At 33.4% G+C, this 19,852-nt stretch overlaps 1 protein-coding gene across 3 annotated transcripts in view; it reads left to right on the top strand.

The window, feature by feature from the left end:
• The window catches only part of Snap25 (Synaptosomal-associated protein 25kDa), a 762,009-nt gene that overhangs the window by 183,817 nt on the left and 558,340 nt on the right, over positions 1–19,852 (top strand). Inside the window, exon 1 of one of the 3 annotated variants that reach the window (XM_073992795.1) lies at positions 1,733–1,857. The exons of 1 other annotated variant lie outside the window; for it this stretch is intronic. In XM_073992795.1, the coding sequence (XP_073848896.1) occupies position 1,857 (1 nt within the window). In that variant the 5' untranslated portion in view covers positions 1,733–1,856. Of the gene's footprint in view, positions 1–1,732; positions 1,901–19,852 lie in introns of those variants that run through there. One more of the 3 variants, XM_073992804.1, reaches the window with a different exon arrangement.

The following is a 19,852-nucleotide window of genomic DNA, read 5'->3' as shown; positions in this document are numbered from 1 at the left end:
TTTAGGCTAAAATCCATCACAAATTTCAAATTTGGAGTCTGTATCTGTAACCGTTCTATAGATATTTGCACACAAAATTTAAATTTTTTGGAGGTACCTCCGATTCTGATGCTATATCTCCGGATCAGAGCGGAATTTCGAAACTTTTTATAGCCTATGTTACTTTCAGGCGATGTAGTAATATACCCTGAAAATTTCAGCAAGATCGGTTCAGCGGTTTTTGAGTCTATAAATTTCAAACAAACAAACAAACAAACATACAAACATTTTTCTATTTTATATATGGGGAATTCCAAGTGAAATCGGACAGTTCGGAGAAAATTAATTTTTGATTTCAATTGTTTTTGGTTCAATTTATGCTCCTAGCCAACAGAACATTTTAGTATATTTTAAAATTATTTTTTGACCAACGGTACAGAGATATCGCCTATTGAAATTATCGAATTTTTAAAGAACTATGTTCAAATAAATACTCATAACTTCTTTAATATTGGTCCAAATGGGACCATCTTTTTTTTGATCTGTTTGTTTTTTTATCAGCTATCGAAAGAAATATTTAAAATAAGTGTGCACAGTGGGCTTCAATGCAATTTTCGGGATTTAATATTTAAAATCAATTTTTAAAGATGATTGCACCCTTCGATTTTTTCAAAAAAAAATTTATGTTAAACTACGTTCAATTACAAAAATTTTAAGCCCTATTTGGTAATGGGATTCGGACAATTACTATTTTTTCTGAATTTTTTAAAATTTGTCAATACAATTTTTCCTTAATACCTTTGTCCAAAATTTGTATTTCCTGTATTTTTGAAGCTAAGAGTACATATTTATCATTATATATTATATATTTATTAAAAAAATAGAAAAAAAAATCCACAGTGGACTTTAATGGAATTTTCGCTGATGCATTTTCAAAATCGAAAAATGACGCAGTTTTTAAGATGTTTGAGATAAATTCATAAATATAAAATCAAAACAAATATTTATAAATGAAATTTTTAATTTTTTTTAATAAAATAATAAATTTTGGACAAAGGTATAAAGGAAAAATTGTATTGACAAATTTTAAAAAATTCAGAAAAAATAGTAATCGTCCGAATCCCATTACCACATAGGGCTTAAAATTTTTGTAATTGATTGTAGTTTAACATAATTTTTTTTTGAAAAAATCGAAGGGTGCAATCATCTTTAAAAATTGATTTTAAATATTAAATCCCGAAAATTGCATTGAAGCCCACTGTGCATTTTTCTTTTAAATATTTCTTTCGATAGCTGAGAAAAAAACAAACAAATCAAAAAAAAGATGGTCCAATTTGGACCAATATTAAAGAAGTTATGAGTATTTCTTTGCATGTAGTTTTTACAGAATTTGACTTTTTCAAGGCGCGATATCTCTGGAACCGTTAGTCAAAAAAATTTGAAAATATACTAAAATGTTTTGTTAATCAGCAGCATCGAGACAGCAAAATATAAAGGAAATCAAAAACCTCATCTTGAAAAAGTGTCCGATTTCACTCAGAAATCCCCATATATAGATAAGAAGGTATATCTGTGTACATATGTACATATTTTTATTTATTTTTGTAACAAATATTTTGTCTGCAAGAGAAGGTTAGAACATGAATTCGTCTCCTGTGTGAGCTTATTAAAGGTCCTACTATGCACGTATGGACATAGATTTAGTTAAAGCTTTCAAATATTCGCTTTTTAGTCACAGTATGTATCTACATCACTTATCAAACCGGTTACTTCAATCGTTGTTTAGGGGTTGAAAATATTATTTCGAAAGATTTAGTTTCATTCATCAAATAAGGATTATAAAATTCGCAGAGAGAGGCATAAATATAAGAAAAAGGAAAGTAAAGGAAAAAAAAACAAGGAACAAGACAAAAAAAAACAAGTAAGATAATATTATAAATACCTTGTTACTATGGAATAAATTGTATAAAAATAACGTTACAATTGTTATTGTTTTCAATAACCTTTTTGACAATTCTGTTAAAAGTTGATTACAGCTTAAACGCATGATTATTAGGTGCTACATATATAAGATATGTAAATTCTTCTATCGTGGCGTAAACACAAATACAAATTCTGAAAGTGTGATAATAGATCGTAAGCTGAAAATTTCATGGGCGTCGCTCCTCGACGCCCTTTAAAAACACGAAGTTTCGGAAATTTATAGATGTGTTCAAGGCCTAAATAAGGTCGTGCAATAAGCCCACCTGATTATTATGTTTGTTGTGAAAATCTATTATGTTTGATGTCAAAAGTATTAGGAATGGCGGACTTTGTGTAGGCCTGGGTGTATTGTTTTTAAAATTAGTATACAATGCTCTAGTTGTATAATTGTTTTTGTTTGAAGAATTACAGATAATCTGTTTTTATGTACTGAATGTGACAACGAAAACTCTATAAAAACACTGTGCTACACGAAAAATTTGCTGGGGTTCTGATGCATAAATTCGGCTTTGTGGGAGTCCATGGAAGACAAAAATGCCTTTGGTTTTTGGATCATTTCGTTTTTTGATTTTATAACGGTAAAAGTGGTGAAAACGGGTTTTCTTGGATTTTAAATTGTTTTCGTTTTAACTTTTTGGGTTTTTGTATACTTTCCTTTCTAAAAGATTGGTACCGTAGTACGTACGATTTTAACTTGAATTTTTTAACTTAATAATTACGCACAATGCACACTGGTCGCAACCTGCGACAAAATTCGATAAATCGATATCAGCAAATTTCTGCGACAATTCAGCGAATTGTCTCTAAACATATTATATTGTAATATTCCAGAACTGCTTTTGTAATTTATAAGTGTATTTAACAAAACAAAACAGAAGAAGTTGACATTTACGTATGATCTCTAAAAATCTCTTAAAACATCAGTAAAGTTGTGGCTTCCTACAAGGCAAGTTTTTTGAAGAATGTTCGAAATAGTGTCAAGTTTACAAAAAATAGGCTCCAGCTGCATATATTTGTATTTCCGTGTGTGACATTAAAAATACTGCCGATGCCTCCGGTCGTTTCAGTGAATATGCCGTATTACTTTATCATCAGTTTCTTCTTTGTTTTGTGTTTCAATTGTTTGTTTTGGTTTTTTCTTTAAAGATTTAGACATTTTTGTTTTGGGATCTACTTATGAGTGTATTATTTACATTTGTGTATTTTTCATATATGTATGATGCTACATATAATATGAAAAACAAGTAAAAATGTAAAGTTCGATCGTACCGAACTTTATTATATCCCATACCATGAAATATTCTGACCTCAAATGGAATATTTTGTTTCATTTCCTGTCCACGATACCAGTCGGAGACGTTTTTTGATCACTACGAACTCCAAATAGCAAATTACAACCAATTCGAACCGAAAATGTAGATAGAACCCTCAAAATAACTGAAATAGGAAGGTACCGTAATATGAGGGTTATACCGAAACCTGGACCTAAGACCACAATGTTTGGCGCAGAAGGTTGTTGATCATTGAGAACTCCAAATGGCAAATTACAACCAATTCGGGCCGAAAATGTTGATCAAATCTTCAAAATACCTGAAATCGGGAGGTATCGTAATATGGGAGCTATACCGAAACCTGGACCTAAGACCACAATTTTTGGCGCAGAATTTTTTTGACCTTTGGGAACCCCAAACACCAAAGTACAGCCAATTAGGGACGAAAATGTAGATAAAAGCTTCAAAATACCTGAAATCGGGTGGTACCACTACATGGGGGCTGTAGGAAAAACTGAACCCATATTGATTATTTTTTGGCTAAAGTATTTTTTACTTATTCTTAGCATATACTGAAAAAATCAGGTTGTTCCGACGATTATAAATATTTTTGTCGCAGCTTACCATACAAGTGGGACCACTGTGCAATGTACCAATCTTTTATAAAAGAAAGTATACAAAAACTAAAAGCTAAAACATAGAAAATTACATAACTCATCTATTTTTCAAACAATTTCATTTGTTTTTCCCATATTGGAAAGCTAACTAAATTTGATTTTTGCTAAAAGTAAATAATTACACTGTTTGGTATCATCTCCGCAGCCTAGAGCACAAAGGAAAGTATTTACCTGTTTTTAATGTGTTTTTGTCACACTTAAACCACGCTAACTTAGCCATTTGTTAACCGATTTTATGACATTATTCTCCCCTTTCAAAGAAAAAAAGGTCTGCAGAAATAAGATATGCCCGTTTAAAATTGAAAATCCAAAAAACCCGTTTTTCACTACATTTTCTGTTAAAAAATCAAAAAACGAAGTGACCCAAAGAAACCGAAAGTATGTATTTTCGTCTTCCATGGACTCCCACTGAATTTATGCATTGGAACCCCTGCAAAAATTGTTTGTCAACTTTGGTATCACTGTGATATTAGTTTAAGTGGATCGAATAACGGCAGCACATTTTCAACGCATTACTTACCTTTACTCAAATCATAACGGGTTTAGCAAAAATAAAGTTTTTTTTTAAACTATTTGGGTGTTCGGATGATCCCCATCATCTACTGTACTTTATTATTAATGAGAAGTTGCATTTTTAATCCGTATATCTCAAAGATAATTTGTACAATTTATTTGTGCTTTATATTTTTTTTTTAAATCCCCAAACTAATTACGCTTCAGCTACGAGGGGAACTAGAAAAGTTTGCGGCCTAGGCAACACGTAGTGTTGCCAGACGCCAAAAAACGAAGTGACCCAAAGAAACCAAAGATATTTTCGTCTTCCATGGACTCTCACCGAATTTATGCATTAGAACCCCTGCAAAAATTGTTTGTCAACTTTTGTATCACTGTGATATTAGTTTAAGTGGATCGAATAACGGCAGCCCATTTTTCAGCACATTTTCAACGCATTACTTACCTTAACTCAAATCATAACGGGTTTAGCAAAAATAAAGTTTTTTTTTTTAAACTATTTGGGTGTTCGGATGATCCCCATCATCTACTGTACTTTAGAAACTAGGAACTAGAAATATTTGCGGCCTAGGCAACACGTAGTGTTGCCAGACGCCAGTTTGAAAGTTTTTAGCCTAAACGTAACATATTATATTGCATGATGTGTTTTTCTCGTTAGATCCAGCAAAAATGTGTTTTTCTCGTTAGATCCAGCACAATTTGAAAATTGCTCAAGAACGGCTCTTGTCGATTGGTGCAAAGAAATTGTAAATAAATACGGTGCTTGAAAGACGTTTATAAGATCGTCAGAGACGACGAATCTTAGATCTATGAGAATGAGCCCGAAACAAAACAACAATCGACCGTGGGGGTCTTCGAAGACGAGCCAAATCCAACGAAAGAAGCACTTCAAATCACATCGGCAAAACTGACCATGTGCTGACTATACAACTTTAGCAAAGTATGACGTTTAATTCCTGCCCCAATTTGTTTGCCCGAAGTCACCGGAGAAATTCAAAAAACGAACATGAGAAGACGAAGAATCATTGTGAACCACGTCAATGTGAGCTCTCAAACATCGATTCAAAGCAGCGCATTTTTGACAGAACAAAACGTGGAATTGATGAGTCATACTTCGTACAGCCCTTTCTTGGCACATAATGACTTCATTTCATTCCCGAACATCAAGAAAAAAGGCGTGGTCAACGATTTTCCACGCCAGAAGATGCTGTTGAAGCGTTCAAAAACACATTTTGGAGGTGCCTCAATCAAGTCACTGTAAACAATACAACACATGATCGTATATCAAACTGTCCTGAGTACGTTTGGGCAAAAACTGTAAAACTTTTCACAAAAAATGTAAAATGGCTCTAGCCACAGTAGGTGTTGTCTATGCCGCAAACTTTTCTAGTTCTCCTAGTAGAATATTTAGCAAACTTTATAAGAATATTTGATTAGAAGAGTGAGGTTGTAAATAGGATTTAACAAATGTTTATAATACAGCGGGAAAACTTCTTGATCTGATATTTGTAAATAATCCTAAAGACATCCTAGTCTATCACTGCGATCCTCTAACCTGTCCTGACGATAAACATCACCCTCCTATAAGTATAGAGATCCCACTCAGTTCAAAAACAACAGAAAAATCTTAACCTTATGAAAAAAATACTGTTTTTGGCGAACGAATTACGATCAATTTAATTCATTCCTGAATATTGTGGATTGGACTGTATTTCAATCAATGAATTCTTTAGATAGTATGATAAATACATATGTTTTATGATACATATTTCAGAAAACGGTATGTGCAAATCTGTTGCAAAAATAAAAATTACTGTAAAAAAACGGACCTTCATGGAATTCCCCTATCTTATCAAAACTGAAAAACAAGAAAAATAATTTGTATTAAGTTAACTGAAAGAAGAATTTTTACACAAAGTAGGCTGTGAGCTTGCAACGGAAGCTTTGCTGGTATATAGCACAGCAACGGTTGTGTGGTAAGATGGCACCGTAGAATGTGATATACCTTCAACAGAATTGTATCCCATTCATCATGAATGAATTTTTCATGAATTTTTCCCCGGCGATTTTGTTATATCAGGGATTGAAGATGCTGAAGTTAATTATCGAGACTATGCTGTAATCCAGACTGTGGATCGTGAAGGTAGAAATGTCCATGTTTAGTGGTTTACTACATATACTTCAGCCGATGAACCAAAACCCGCTTATAAAGGTGAATAGGAGGTTAGTGTTTACGATTTGAAAGATCATCCTGGTTTCCAATACCGTCCTGGTAAATATACTGCCGGACAAATTATTGATAATTTCATTGATGGTCGTGTTAAGGTATGGTGGGTTGATGGCCACATTAGCATGTGTTGGCCCCAAGATCTTTTTGAAGTTGGTCAATATGATAATGGTGTTTGGGGTCAAGGTTGAGAAGATTCGTGAGAAACGGAATCGGAAAAAAGAGAATTTGGTGCAGCAGGAAATAGCAGTAGTTTGAAATTGTCAATGTCGCAATCTCACGTTTTGTCTAATATTGAAAAGGCCCAGCAGGCGGTGTCACGTTTAGAGGAAATTTTCAATATAAGTCCTAATTTGCATAATCCAGAGTTTATGCGCAAGTTATTGGCAGTTTATAAAGGTTTCCGTTATCTTGATCGTTTGTTGAACACAGACTTTTTCCATGAAGATAATTTTCTGGGTATAATTGAACGTGTTCGCGGTGGCAATCGTGTCCAAGAAGAAAAGAATCGCTTATTTAACGATGGTGGAGGAAATACCGCTGCAAGTTTGAGTCCCAGTCCCAATCAACATTATCCGCAACAACATGTTCAATACTATAGTGCCATGTGGCAGTGAATAATGGGCAAAAGCCTTCAGTACAATCAACGGAACACGTACAATCTTTTCCCGGTTTACTTTCCAAGGAATATGCCCCAAAGGTACTATTCAATATTTCTTCCATGCCTTTCAAGTCTTGTACTAGCAGCCAATTAAGTAACCCATCCAATAATATAAGGCGACGTTACCCCAGCCACTGGGTCTCTCCAGTCTACTTCTCAGAAAAGCCGTGAAAACGTGACAACAACAGACAAGCGCGACTGTGATCATCAGAATGTAGTAGCTCAAAGTGAAACAGTAAATGTTACCCTATCACCCCACAAAAACAAACAAATCAATGCCGAGAAGCATCAACTCCTTAATTCGGCCATGCTTAACATTGAAAAGGCGTATGAAAAGTCAATTAAAGAGTGTTAGTGGTGCCAGCGGTGGCGGCAGCAGTAACATGAATAATGCTTCAATGTCGCAAGATGACTCTGGTAATTATTCTCGCAACGAAAACTGCGATCTAACAAATATCGATAACAATAATTCAATAACCCAAGTAAATGATAATCAAAAGCCTGTATAATGTAGCAGCATAGAATTGCCGGAAGATGTTGCCTCCGAAATAGTATGTGTTCGCCTCTGTTCATTACTCAAAGAACAATTGGTAAAATGTTTAGATGAAGTGCGCGAAAAATGATTAATTGAATTTGAGTGAAATATTCGATGTGGATGAAGAAACATTGGAAACAGTCATAGACTTTGAAAGTACTCAGGAAGATGAAAATATTAAGATTAAGAATAAAAAGATGGTGAACAAAACAAGAATAATGATGAGAAGGATGACGACGACGTAGACATGAAGTTACAGTTACCCGTCAGCGATAACGACGCTAAATCCAACGAGCCATCATCATTGGTGACATCTTCACCTACTGCAACAGATGATAACAATAAAGCAATGGAAGCTGGTCTTAAAGTGCTTAACTCAAGTAGTGAATGTTCCAGCTTTTACCTTCGGCGCCAAAGACACATAAATACCATTCAACCCTATTTCATCCGAATAATACGCAACAATATTATGAGGCTGTGCAAACGGAACATCGTATGCTAAAGAGTTCATTACGGGAAATAAGCTATATATTTTGTTGAATTTTGGTGGATCGTGTTATCCCCTGCGGCCTATTTTTTAAATGCGCTATATATGTAAAACTTATGAACGTGTCCGTTTCCTCGACCCAAAGAACATATTTTAAACTTAAGACCCGACCACTATCACTTTCTTAAATATGTTAAAAATCAATGGAAATACCAGATGTTATGCAAAGCTTTAGTCTTATTGGAAAGCAAATGTTTAGATTAGAAGGCAACATATCGATAGCTATAGCTTCATCAGGTATATAAGATACATTATAAGAAGGTGGAAGGACGACACAGTCGGCCCTTAAGTTGTCACTGGACATTCATTTGAATGAAGGACACACATGGAATATTAAATAGAAGTTATCATCTGGAACGAAAGTACGATGGCACATAAAAATTCCCTAGAAGCTTTAGATCGATTCTTGATTTAAGACAAACACTTCCATACCTCAATTCATCAGTTCTTTGGCGGTATGTACAAATTGGATATCGACACCAACAATTCTGAAGATTTTTTTATAGTCACTTGAAGATCCTGACTAATTAGAGATGCAAGAAAAATATATTTTTATTTAATTGTTGTCTTATTAGGACGAAGGTCATTATTTATGAAAGTTTTTAATTAATTGAATTAATCGAACATGACCTAAGGAGTTTTGTATTGAAAAGTGATATCTAGCGAAGTCCACACACATCCAACCAATATGCCAAGATCGTTTCGCTGGTGGTTTAAGCCAGCTCGTCAGGCATATTTAGATGTGGTGGTAGAGAAAGGCTGAGTTTGAAAACTTGTATATATACTAAACTTATTGCAAATTTGCAGTTTTGAAGCATTTTTGAAGCCTTTTTACTATCGAGTCAGCCTAGAGTCTCTGGTCTTCCTAGAATCCTTCTTCAATACACACACATATACAATCGAAGACTTTTTTCTTCATGAATTGTAATGCCCTCCAGTTCAGAAGCTTGACAGATTGGCAGTGGGTTAGAACGCTAAGACCTCGACAACATTGTCTGTTTGTTGGAGAGGTTCAAACCTCAGCCGGGGCAGCAGGGGTCATGTTATGAATTTTTATTTAATTATTGTCTTATTAGAAGGAAGGACATTTAGAAAAATATATTATTGATGACTTAAAAAAGGTAACATACAACTGTTTCAAGGGCCAGCAAGGGCCAGTATCTAAAAGAAATATTTACCAGTGAAAAGCTTAGGCGCAGGGGTAGTGGTGTAGGGTATCACATAGCATGTCCTGTCCCGGCTATATCTTTCACTCATTTGTTTCAGGATGAAAAACGATTAATTTGTCCATACATCGGTGGTTGAGTAAAAGTTTAAGTGCAATTATTAGAAATTTGAGTACATATAATTCCCTGTATCAAAAAATTATATTTTAATCTGTCCTGAACATTTTTATTTTTTGAGATTCGAGGTCGAGGAAGTAATGCATCGTTATACACTTCTAACATTGACCGCCTGTTCATGTATGTAGCACGGAAACCTGTACGAAAGAAAGCAGTCACTCACTTCCGTCTAAAAATGCGTTTATGTATTTCGCAAACTATCGTGCGACTGCCGTTACGTATCCTATGCGAAATACTACTAATTTGAATGTACATTTGTACAACTATCCCCCAGTTTATGTATTTCGAAACGAAAATGTGTGCGCATGAAAGACACCCAAACTTTAGTTTTTGAAATATTATTTCATTTGCTTTTGCTTCAAACCAAAAAACAAATTTGAAATACACATTCAAATTTGGTAGTTTTTCTTCCGCATTCGTTTTCTTATCGACATACATAAACAGGCCCTATGTTCCATAAATGAGAGCCAAATGAGAAATGAAAACAAAATCCACATCTACATACAAACATTGGAATATGTGTGATTTGTTTTGTTTGAATAATAAAATGTGTCGGTATTTTGAATTATTTTATTTAATTGATTTCTTCAAAATAATTAATGAAACCGCCATTAAAACGTGTCTGTAAAATTTTTATTTTGTTTCAAGAATGTGTTGCATAAATTTGTTTTGAGATTTTCGGTGTTATTCGCGAGTTTACGTTCTACTCGGCAGCTACAAAGCAAGTGAGTGATTTTGATATTATCTTTCTATAAGAGACAGTCCTTTCGAAATAGATAAACCCAAATTTAATGGAAAAGTGTACGTTTACGTGTTATTTCGTATGGCTTGTCGGTCGCATAGATTTTCGGTTCGATTTTTCGATTTTCGATACATGAACAGAAAATGATTTTTTTTTCATTTCCGAAGCGCAAGAACCCTTTCGGTCGACATACATGAACAGGCTGTTACATTTTCCAAAAAGTTACTTATAAACTAGTACGTATTTTCATATTTATGTTAAAACAAGTATATTGTCCAAGCTAGAACTCAAAAATCTTGTACGTCTTTCGTTGAGAATATTTTCAGATGCGGAAAGAAATCTCGCACTGACATGCATTGCCAAAACTTTCCTGACTAGTTGATTTTAGATTAGGCTGTTTCCAAAAGGGTAAAACATCAGAATAGATACAGCACCCGCTTAATAAGTATCATTTTGGTGTCAATTGGACACTTAAATTTTGTGTCGTTTTGCCAAATTTGTATCCAAAAACTCTGAAAATTCGTGCAAATGTGGCATTGTAAGCTCATGCGCATCACTTTGAATATCAAGTAACTTTTTTTTACTTATCTACTACGTTATCTCTTTTCTCTTCCCCTATATCTTTAAAAACCGAAACAACGTTGGAACCATTATCAGTTACAAATATAGATGCTCCCAACTAGCCTTCGATACTATATTCTTTTAGTATGCTACTTTTGTTAGCAAGGATGTTTTCTCCCGTTTTCTATTCGTCCAAAAATTTTCTTACTCCTAAAAGTGCAACCTTTAGTTCAAACTCCTTATCAATGTAGTGCATTATTAATAACAACAAAAAACATCAACAAAATCCTTAACATTCTTTTAGACGGAATTCAGGTCGGAGGCAGGCCGATGGGTGGTAGGCCGGAAAATATAATTGTTTCAAAGTGCGTTTGCATATAAGCGTATGTAATAACCCCACTGGGTTTCAAATGTCAATTACATTGTTTAGTCAAGTCAAAATAAATCCTCATAAAGAAGGTTAACCAGCAAAAAGCTGTAATGCAAACGGCGCACGTAGGATTAAAATCCGAAAAAACGGCGCTGAATTGAAAAATTAAAAGATAATTTTTAATAATCTGGCTTGACTGGGTTAAAGAGCACATAATTCTAGCTCACCATCCAAAATAGCAATGCCGTATGTTGCTTACTTTTCTTGTTGTACTGTGTTTAATTTGAGAAATATTTTAAGTTTTGCGAACTGTTGAAAAAACACAAAATTGGGTGGTTGTGAACGGTGATAACGTAGTTTTTGATAATAAAAGTGTAATTTTTAGTATAGGTGTTTCAATCAATTAAAGGTATTTCTTAATATTTTAGAACAAAATTGTTGTAGAAATATGCTTAAAGTCTTCAAAATATGTCCAAATTTTCCACAATTTTGAAATGTATTAGAGTATAGAAAAAAGAGTGTCGAGAAGGTCGTGACAATTTTTTTTGTATTTTTCTCTTGAATGTTCTCTATGATTTTCCGCTAAAACCTCATGCCGTTTTTTGCATGAAAAGCAAGAAAAGTTGATCAAACCTCGAAATATCAGTAAATATTACTAAAATTAAATTGGATCTAAGGAAATGATTGAGCTATGAGCATTGAAAGCGAAGAATACATTGCGTTTTTCTCAAGATGGCATTTTTGAAATCGGTGACCACTCTAGCTCGAAAACTAATAGCAATATTTTTGTGGGCTTATTTAGTACATCAAAATCAAGAGACTAGATGTGTTTAAAAAATATTAATTTGAAATTTTATGATCAAAACGTGGTCGTTTTAATGTAATAATTGATATTTTGATTTGAGTGCCCACCATCTTTGTATAAACTAAGATTTTGCAAAATCCGCCTATGAAAGACAAGATTTTTATATTCTAAATAAGCCTACAAAAATATAGGAAGATAGGTTAATTAGTTTTCTAGTTAGAGTGGTCACCGCGAACTGCTTTAATAAAAAGAGTTTTTCGTAGATGGTCATTTGCCATAAAACTATGTAATATTTGTAAACAACAAAAATTTCGAATGTAGCAAAAAAGTGTTATTTCAGTTGAAGAAACAAAACACTAAAAAACTTCTGTAGTTTTCTTAGAAAAAAATTCCTGGAAAAGCGCAGCGCATATGTGTAACCCTTTAAAACTAAAATATTAATAAAAAACATATTTATTAACTTTAGGTTGTGCTTAGAATTTTTATTAGTTTAATGTGACACCGGTATTCGAAAAATACAAAGCTTTGAACCCCCAAATGATTCCTAAATTACATTTTTATGGATTTTACCCCAATGTGCGGCGTTTAAAGAAAAAATTTCAGATACGGTTTGTGACTGAAGTAATTATCTGTACATCATTAAAACAAAATTTAGTTCAGATGTTACTAGGACCTACTCGAGAATATTTCGATTGATATGGGAAGCTATATTGGCTTTAAGGCGATATTTTAATCTGTCTACACAGTCGGTGACTGTGAAAACACAAACAACGAATTCTCTTGAATGCATTTTCCGTATTATCTTATGTCACAATAGCAATTTGAGGGATCACAAGTGGTACAATTGCAAGACGATCCAAGACTAGGGGCTCAATTCTGTTTCTATGAAAATATGAAAAGAACAATTTTATCAAGGAAATAAATGTCAAATGAAAAAAATTAGAAAGAAAATATTTTTAATTTAAAATTTTCATAGAACAAGAATACAGCCCAGGCTATAAACTGGGTTAAGACACAAATGATTACGCCGAGAAATAACCGTAAACTGGAGTTATCGGGGCCTGCAGTCATTTTAATTAGTAGCCGCAGGGGATTTTGGAGTTTGCAGGTTGATATCTCAAATAATATCGCTCATGTAACGGTGGAGGCAGTTTTTATACCCTCCACCATAGGATGGGGGTATATTAAGTTTGTCACTACGTTTGTAACTACTCGAAATAATCATTGTAGACCCCACAAGCTATATATATTCTTGATCAGCGTGCAATTCTACATCGATGTAGCCATGTCTGTCCGTCTGTGGAAATCACTCTAGCGTCCGAACGGATTGACGTAGGTGAATGAAATTTTGGGAAAATCTATTATTTGTACGTAGGACTTTTGGTATTGAAAGCGGGATATGTTGGTCCACGCTTTCGTATAGCCCCCATACAAAATGACGCGTGACGCGTGTCGTTTTAAGGAATTTTTAAGATATTTGTCCCATTTTACCACCGAATTGGTTGTAATTTGGTATTTTGTGTCTCCAGAGACCAAAAAACATTCCTACCAAAGGTGGTTTATATAGGTCCACATTTTGGTATAGCCCACATATAACGCCCCATATAAAGTACGCGTCATTTTAATATATTTTGAATGTATTAGTCCCATTTAACAACAAATTCGGTTGCAACATTGTGTTTCCAGAGGCGTAGAAATATTTCTACCATAAAATGTTTATATAGGTCCACGTTTTGATATAGCCCCCATAGGACGATATCTCCCGATTTTCGGTATTTTGAAGGTTTTGGCCTCATTATCACACCGAGATTGCTGAAATTTGGTATTTAGTCTTCGTTGGGGGTTTAAAACTTCCCCCCCCCCCCCCCAGAAATTTGTAGGTATATAGCCCCCATAGAACGGTAACTTCCGATTTTCGGTATTTTGAAGGTTGTGGCCACATTAATCCACCGAAATGGCTGAAATTTGTGGTGGAGGGTATAAAAAGTTCGGCCCGACCGAACTTAACGCTTTTCCCACTTGTTTATTTTTCAATCGATTTTGCTGCAAATTGGTGTATTGAGATTACAGCGGATAAAAAAATTATGTACAAAACATTTTCAATATACATAGGTTCGCGTTTTGGTATAGCCTCCATTTCCGGCTGATAGGACATATTTTAAAAGCTCTAGACACATGTACGAACGTACATATTTGGTATTTTCAAGGTTAAAGACAAAAATTGCAACCGATTTTGCTGTAAATGTAAATGTTGAGAATTCAGCGAATTAAAAACATCCTCACACAAACATTGTTAATCAAACGTGGACCTAGTTTGACTGTAGCAGCAATTTTATTGTATTTGTATCTATAAAATTTATTGGTCTATTCATGTCTCAGATTCAGTCCAGGTTGGTACTACATTATATTTTTTACTGTATATTCTTCTCAATATCACAGAAATCATCATTTCCTAGTATTACGGAGTCCACTTCTTCAAAACATAGTAAACAATTGTGTTCATTGTCGCCTTTACCTTCCTCTTTCGAAAAATGCAATTATATGAAATTTCCGAAATAATTTTGAAAAATATTGAATATTTCTGAAGACTGCGCGTGTTATATGTGTTAACATTAGAGTCCTAAGAATCTTGTTATCCGGAAAAAAGAAAAAGATAAAACATAAGTTTTATGTCTTTATTTGTCAAATTCAATCTTAAGATTAACTTAGTTACAATTTAATTTTTAATAAGAACTTTAGGTTGCTGAGTGGGAATGTAAACTCAGCATATTTTGCATTTTATTTCGCAGTCGAAAACCAGCGGAAGCACATTCAGTTGCTGTCGCTAATTTTCGCTGTGTTTGCTTACATTGATATCTGACATGTATATATTTCATCATTATGTGGTTGATGTTTGCAGTGTTGTTGGGATCGGTGGGGTACGAATACGTAACTCCTCCCCCTCTTGTCAAAGGATTCTCCTGAATCTTCTCATTAACTTTTATATTTATTGATTTTCCTTTGAATATATAAATTATCACTGTCTACCGGTCACCCTCACTACAAACATGACCACGATTAGAGAATATGAGATATGTTGATGTTGTGTAATTTTCTTCAATATTTTCAATATTTTTTGTGTTGCTAGGTACAGTATCGTTAAATATACAATTCTTTGATAGTACTAGATCTTTAAGACTTTTGTCTTCATCGTAAGTATAAGACATATTATTGATATTTACGAACATTTCTTGTTTTTCTTCTATTTCATAGAACTTATGGTTAGGTATAGGAACAATTATTTTTATATTGTTGTAGTTTGTTCGGCTGTAGGTCTCTATTTAATAAAACAGCGTTACATTTGTTTTATTTTGTTTCCAATATTTCGGCCGTCTTCGACGGTCATCATCAGGGATCTTTATTTTAGTTAAAATAAACATGAATATTAATTATATAAAATAATAACAAAAATACAAAACAATATTTACTTTTTCGTATTATTCAACTAGCAAACAACTTTCATCCTTTGTCACTGGTGGTGTTAAACTGATGTTTCTGTTTTTGGTTTTGATGTTTCTGGATGACATTTCGATATATTTGTGCACAGTGTTCTGTGTCTGACTTATAATTTATTTTTTTTTCCGTAGGAACATTTATTATGTGGAGCATTTCCAACATATATCGACGTTTATAATTATCTTCTTGAGCTAAGATTTTCACATCCTTAAAGTTCGGAATGTGACCTGTTTGGGAACAATGTACTGCCAGAGCAGTTTTTTGTTCTAATGGTTTGTTTTTTGACTTTTGGTCAGACTTATGACCACTGAGTCTAGTTTTTAATTTTGTTTTTGTTGTGCCAACATATACCTTTTGGCATATGTTGGACTTGTCTCCATTGCATGCTATTCTGTATACTAAATTTGATTTGTCATTGTTAGGTATTTTGGATTTTGTGTTGCTGAAAAACTTGTTGTTTGTGTTGGTACTTTTTAGAGCTATTTGGTACTGTTCCTTGTTGTATAAATTGGATCTAGAGAATCGCTCTGAGAAACCATGCACATATGTTGATCGTTTGTATATTTTTGTATCTCTTTTTACATTGTTGGATGTTTTTGTTTTTGCTTGTATAATTAGTTGATTTATTGTGTGTTTAGGAAAATCATTCATTTGTAGAATTTTGCGAATCTTCTTCTCATTTTTGGAATGAAATGTTTGATCACTGATATTGAATACCCTCCTTATAAAGTTGGTCGCCGTGTTTATCCTTATTCTCCTTGGGTGCTTTGAGTGAAAATTTATGATCCTACCCGAGGCAGTCGGTTTTTGATACCAATCCAAAAGTAGTCGGTTTCCATATCTCTGCACCACCGCGTCTAGATATGGTAATTGGTTGTTACTTTTACATTCCATAGTGAATTTAATTTGTTTATTGAAGTTATTCAAGGCCATTAATGTATTCTCTATTTGGTTTTTCTTTATAATACAAAAAATATCGTCAACGTATTTTGTTATTATCCTTGGTTTCACCTTTAATGTTTTGATTGTTTCATGGAGTAGTTCTTCCATTACAATATCGGCGACAATAGGAGAAATTGGCGACCCCATAGGCATTCCCTTCTGTTGTTCATAAACTTTATCTTTATATATGAAGTATCTTGAATCTTTAATGCATAACATTAAACTTTCAATAAAAATGTTTATTGGTATGTTGGTGTGTTTTTCTATGAGGATCCATTTGTTTTTTATTATACCTTATGCCAAGTTTATCGGTACACTTGGAAATAATGATACTACATCGAAAGATATTAATATTTCATCATCTTCGATGCGCTGTTTGTTAATCTTTCCTTTGAATTCCTCTGCATCTTTGATATTGTATATAGATTCTTTCGTTAAAGTTTTTAAGATTGTAGCTATATATTTTGAAAGCTCATACGTAGGAGAATTTACACAGGAACAAATTGGACGTAGAGGGGATCCTTCCTTGTGAATCTTTGGTAGGCCATATATTCTAGGCGCTACCGCAGTTTTATTTATTAATCTGTTCTTTTCTTTTTCATCTATCAAGTCCAAATCAAACATCTTCATTACCAACTTGTTGTTTTTCTCTTGTAAACCATTGGTCGGATCTCTTTTCAGTCTTTTATATGTACATATATCCATCACAATTTGATTCATTTTTAATTCGTAGTCAGATTTTAACATTGCCACCGTCTTTCCCCCTTTATCTGCATTTAATATTAAAATGTGTTCATTTTCACTCAAAAATCGTGATGTTTGAGCCACTGTGTCTAATACAAAACGATCTCTTTTTCCCAATTTCATATTTTTCATTTGCTCATTTATGAGAGTTACTAAATTAATCCTACCATTTTCTTGCCCTTCACGATTCCCTAACGTCTGGATACAGTCTTCTCCCTCTGCTATAATGTTGAACAACAGGAATGTTGTCTTTGTTGTTGGCAGAGAGAATTTTGGTCCAAGCGATAATAACCATTCCACATTGGTTGGTATGTCAGTTTTTGTTTCATTTATGAACCACTCTTTATTGTGTTGTATGTTGAGCTCACACTGTTGTTGCTCTTTTAATGCATTGAGCTTTTTAATGTGAGTTTTCTTTTGTTTTGTGTTCTGTGTGTTGCTGATGATTTTCTCACTCTCCACGAGCATCTCCAAATCATCTCTTTCTAGTAAATTGGTGAGTCTGCCCATAGTATGAGCTAATGCTTTTTTGTTGTTGTGTAGTTGTTTGTGTTTACAATGTATTAGAAGTTTTAGGATTTTTATGTGAAAGTTGTATAAGTGTGTATTGAGTTTAATTTTAACTTATTATTTTTACAATGTGTTTTGTATAGTTTATGGGTATTTTTATTGAAAATATTAAACAGTTATTGTTGTATAGTAGTACACCCATTTTTATCAGGCTAAACTTATAAATGTCTATATTGTATTTATCTATTTCTTCAGATGTTAATATAGAGGGATGAAAGATATTGTGTTTGGCAGAGTATATGTTTTCGATGATCTGGTCAACTTTGTTCTCTAAAAATTTTAATTTGATTAGTTGTTCATTGAATAACAATTCATTTCTTATCTCTGAATTTTGTTTTTGGATGGTGTTTATCACATTATAATTTTTTTTTCTATCGTCTAAGATACTATCTTTTATTAAACGTAAGCTCTCATTAAAATGGCTGTAAATAATCACTTGTTCGTTAACTGTTTGTACAATATTATGATTTTTACTATTAGCAACGTCTAATTTTTGTATTATATTTTGTCTGTCATCGTCGTCCATAAGGCCAAAGAGCCATTTATGAGCTGTTACTACGACGTTCAAAAGGCCACGTTTATATGTATCTATTGTTTGATGGCATGATAGACTTTAGTTTAGTTCTAAGTATGTTTATTTGGAGCATTCCCAGCAAAAATACTCATTACAAATTGGCATACTTTCTCATTATTTTAACACGGGCATGTCATAGGGAGTAACTACTTATTTTTTGGCACTTAAAAGTAAATAAATAAGTACTGAAATAAGTAGTTACGATTTGAAGTAACCAGGGAGTAACTACTTATTTATCTACTTTTTAGTGACCAAAAAATAAGTACTTACTCCCTATGACATGCCCGTGTTAAAATAATGGGAAAGTAGGCCAATTTGTAATGAGTATTTTTGCTGGCTTATTATGTTCTGGTATGGTATACCCGTTATCGTTGTCAATTGGAGTTATTTTGCGGTCCGCTCCCGAGATTGTAATTTGGGTTATTAGTATTATTAGCAGGATCATTGTCTGAAATTGGTTCCGATGAAAATTTATTGGGTCTTTTTTTTATATTAGAATCGTGTATTCCTGCATGTCTATGTTTTCTGAATTTCGGTTCTCCTTTGTGTCCTACATTCTTATAGTTTTTTATAAACCCGACCTGTTTATATTCTGTGTAAATTTCCCTATTTCGATTTGCTTTTCTATGCTTTTCTGTTTTATTGCTTTTAGCCTTTCATATATAGTGTTGTGGTCTACCTTAAAATTTTGGACTTCTAATGGTGTACACTTAATAGTACTATGGTAGTTGTCATTGTAGTATGTAATAGCTTTATGGATTTGAGTTATTATTGGTATTTTTGTTCCATGTTAAGTGTTCTTATTTTTTTGTTATTGTGTTGTTAAGTCTTTCTATGTCGCTATTACCTTTATGGCTATTTGGTTTGGTAGCATGGTATTGGATGTTCTCTTTGTCTAAAAACTCTTTTATTGTAAGTGTATTGAATTCATTATTGAACACAAACTTTTGAGGTTTTCCTTTTAGTGCTATGAATTCCAAGATTTTATTTGCGATTGTTCTGTTATTTTTATCTGGTAGGTGATGGCATGTAGCATGTTTCGAAAATTTGTCTATGAATACAATAAAAGACTGTTTGCTATTCACATATGTATCCCTATGAACTATTTCGTTAATGGTCTTGGGGGTTTCTGTTAAACTGAACTTATTTTTAATTGGTTTTCGATCGTATTTACCTCCACTGCATATGTCGCAGTTGTTTATGATTTTACAAATTTGGGTTTTGAGGTCTGGGTTTTCAGTTTTTCATAGGTTGCCGTTATACCACAGTGTCTGCTTTCGTTTTTATGAAAAATTGCTATCTGTGTTTTTAAT

This window comes from Musca autumnalis, unplaced genomic scaffold (genome assembly GCF_047663935.1).
Source record: "Musca autumnalis isolate F117 unplaced genomic scaffold, ASM4766393v1 scaffold_1, whole genome shotgun sequence".
Classification (NCBI taxonomy): Eukaryota; Metazoa; Arthropoda; class Insecta; order Diptera; family Muscidae; genus Musca; species Musca autumnalis.
The sequence above is the reverse complement of the archived record's forward strand: the minus strand, read 5'-3'. Positions and strand labels throughout refer to the sequence as shown.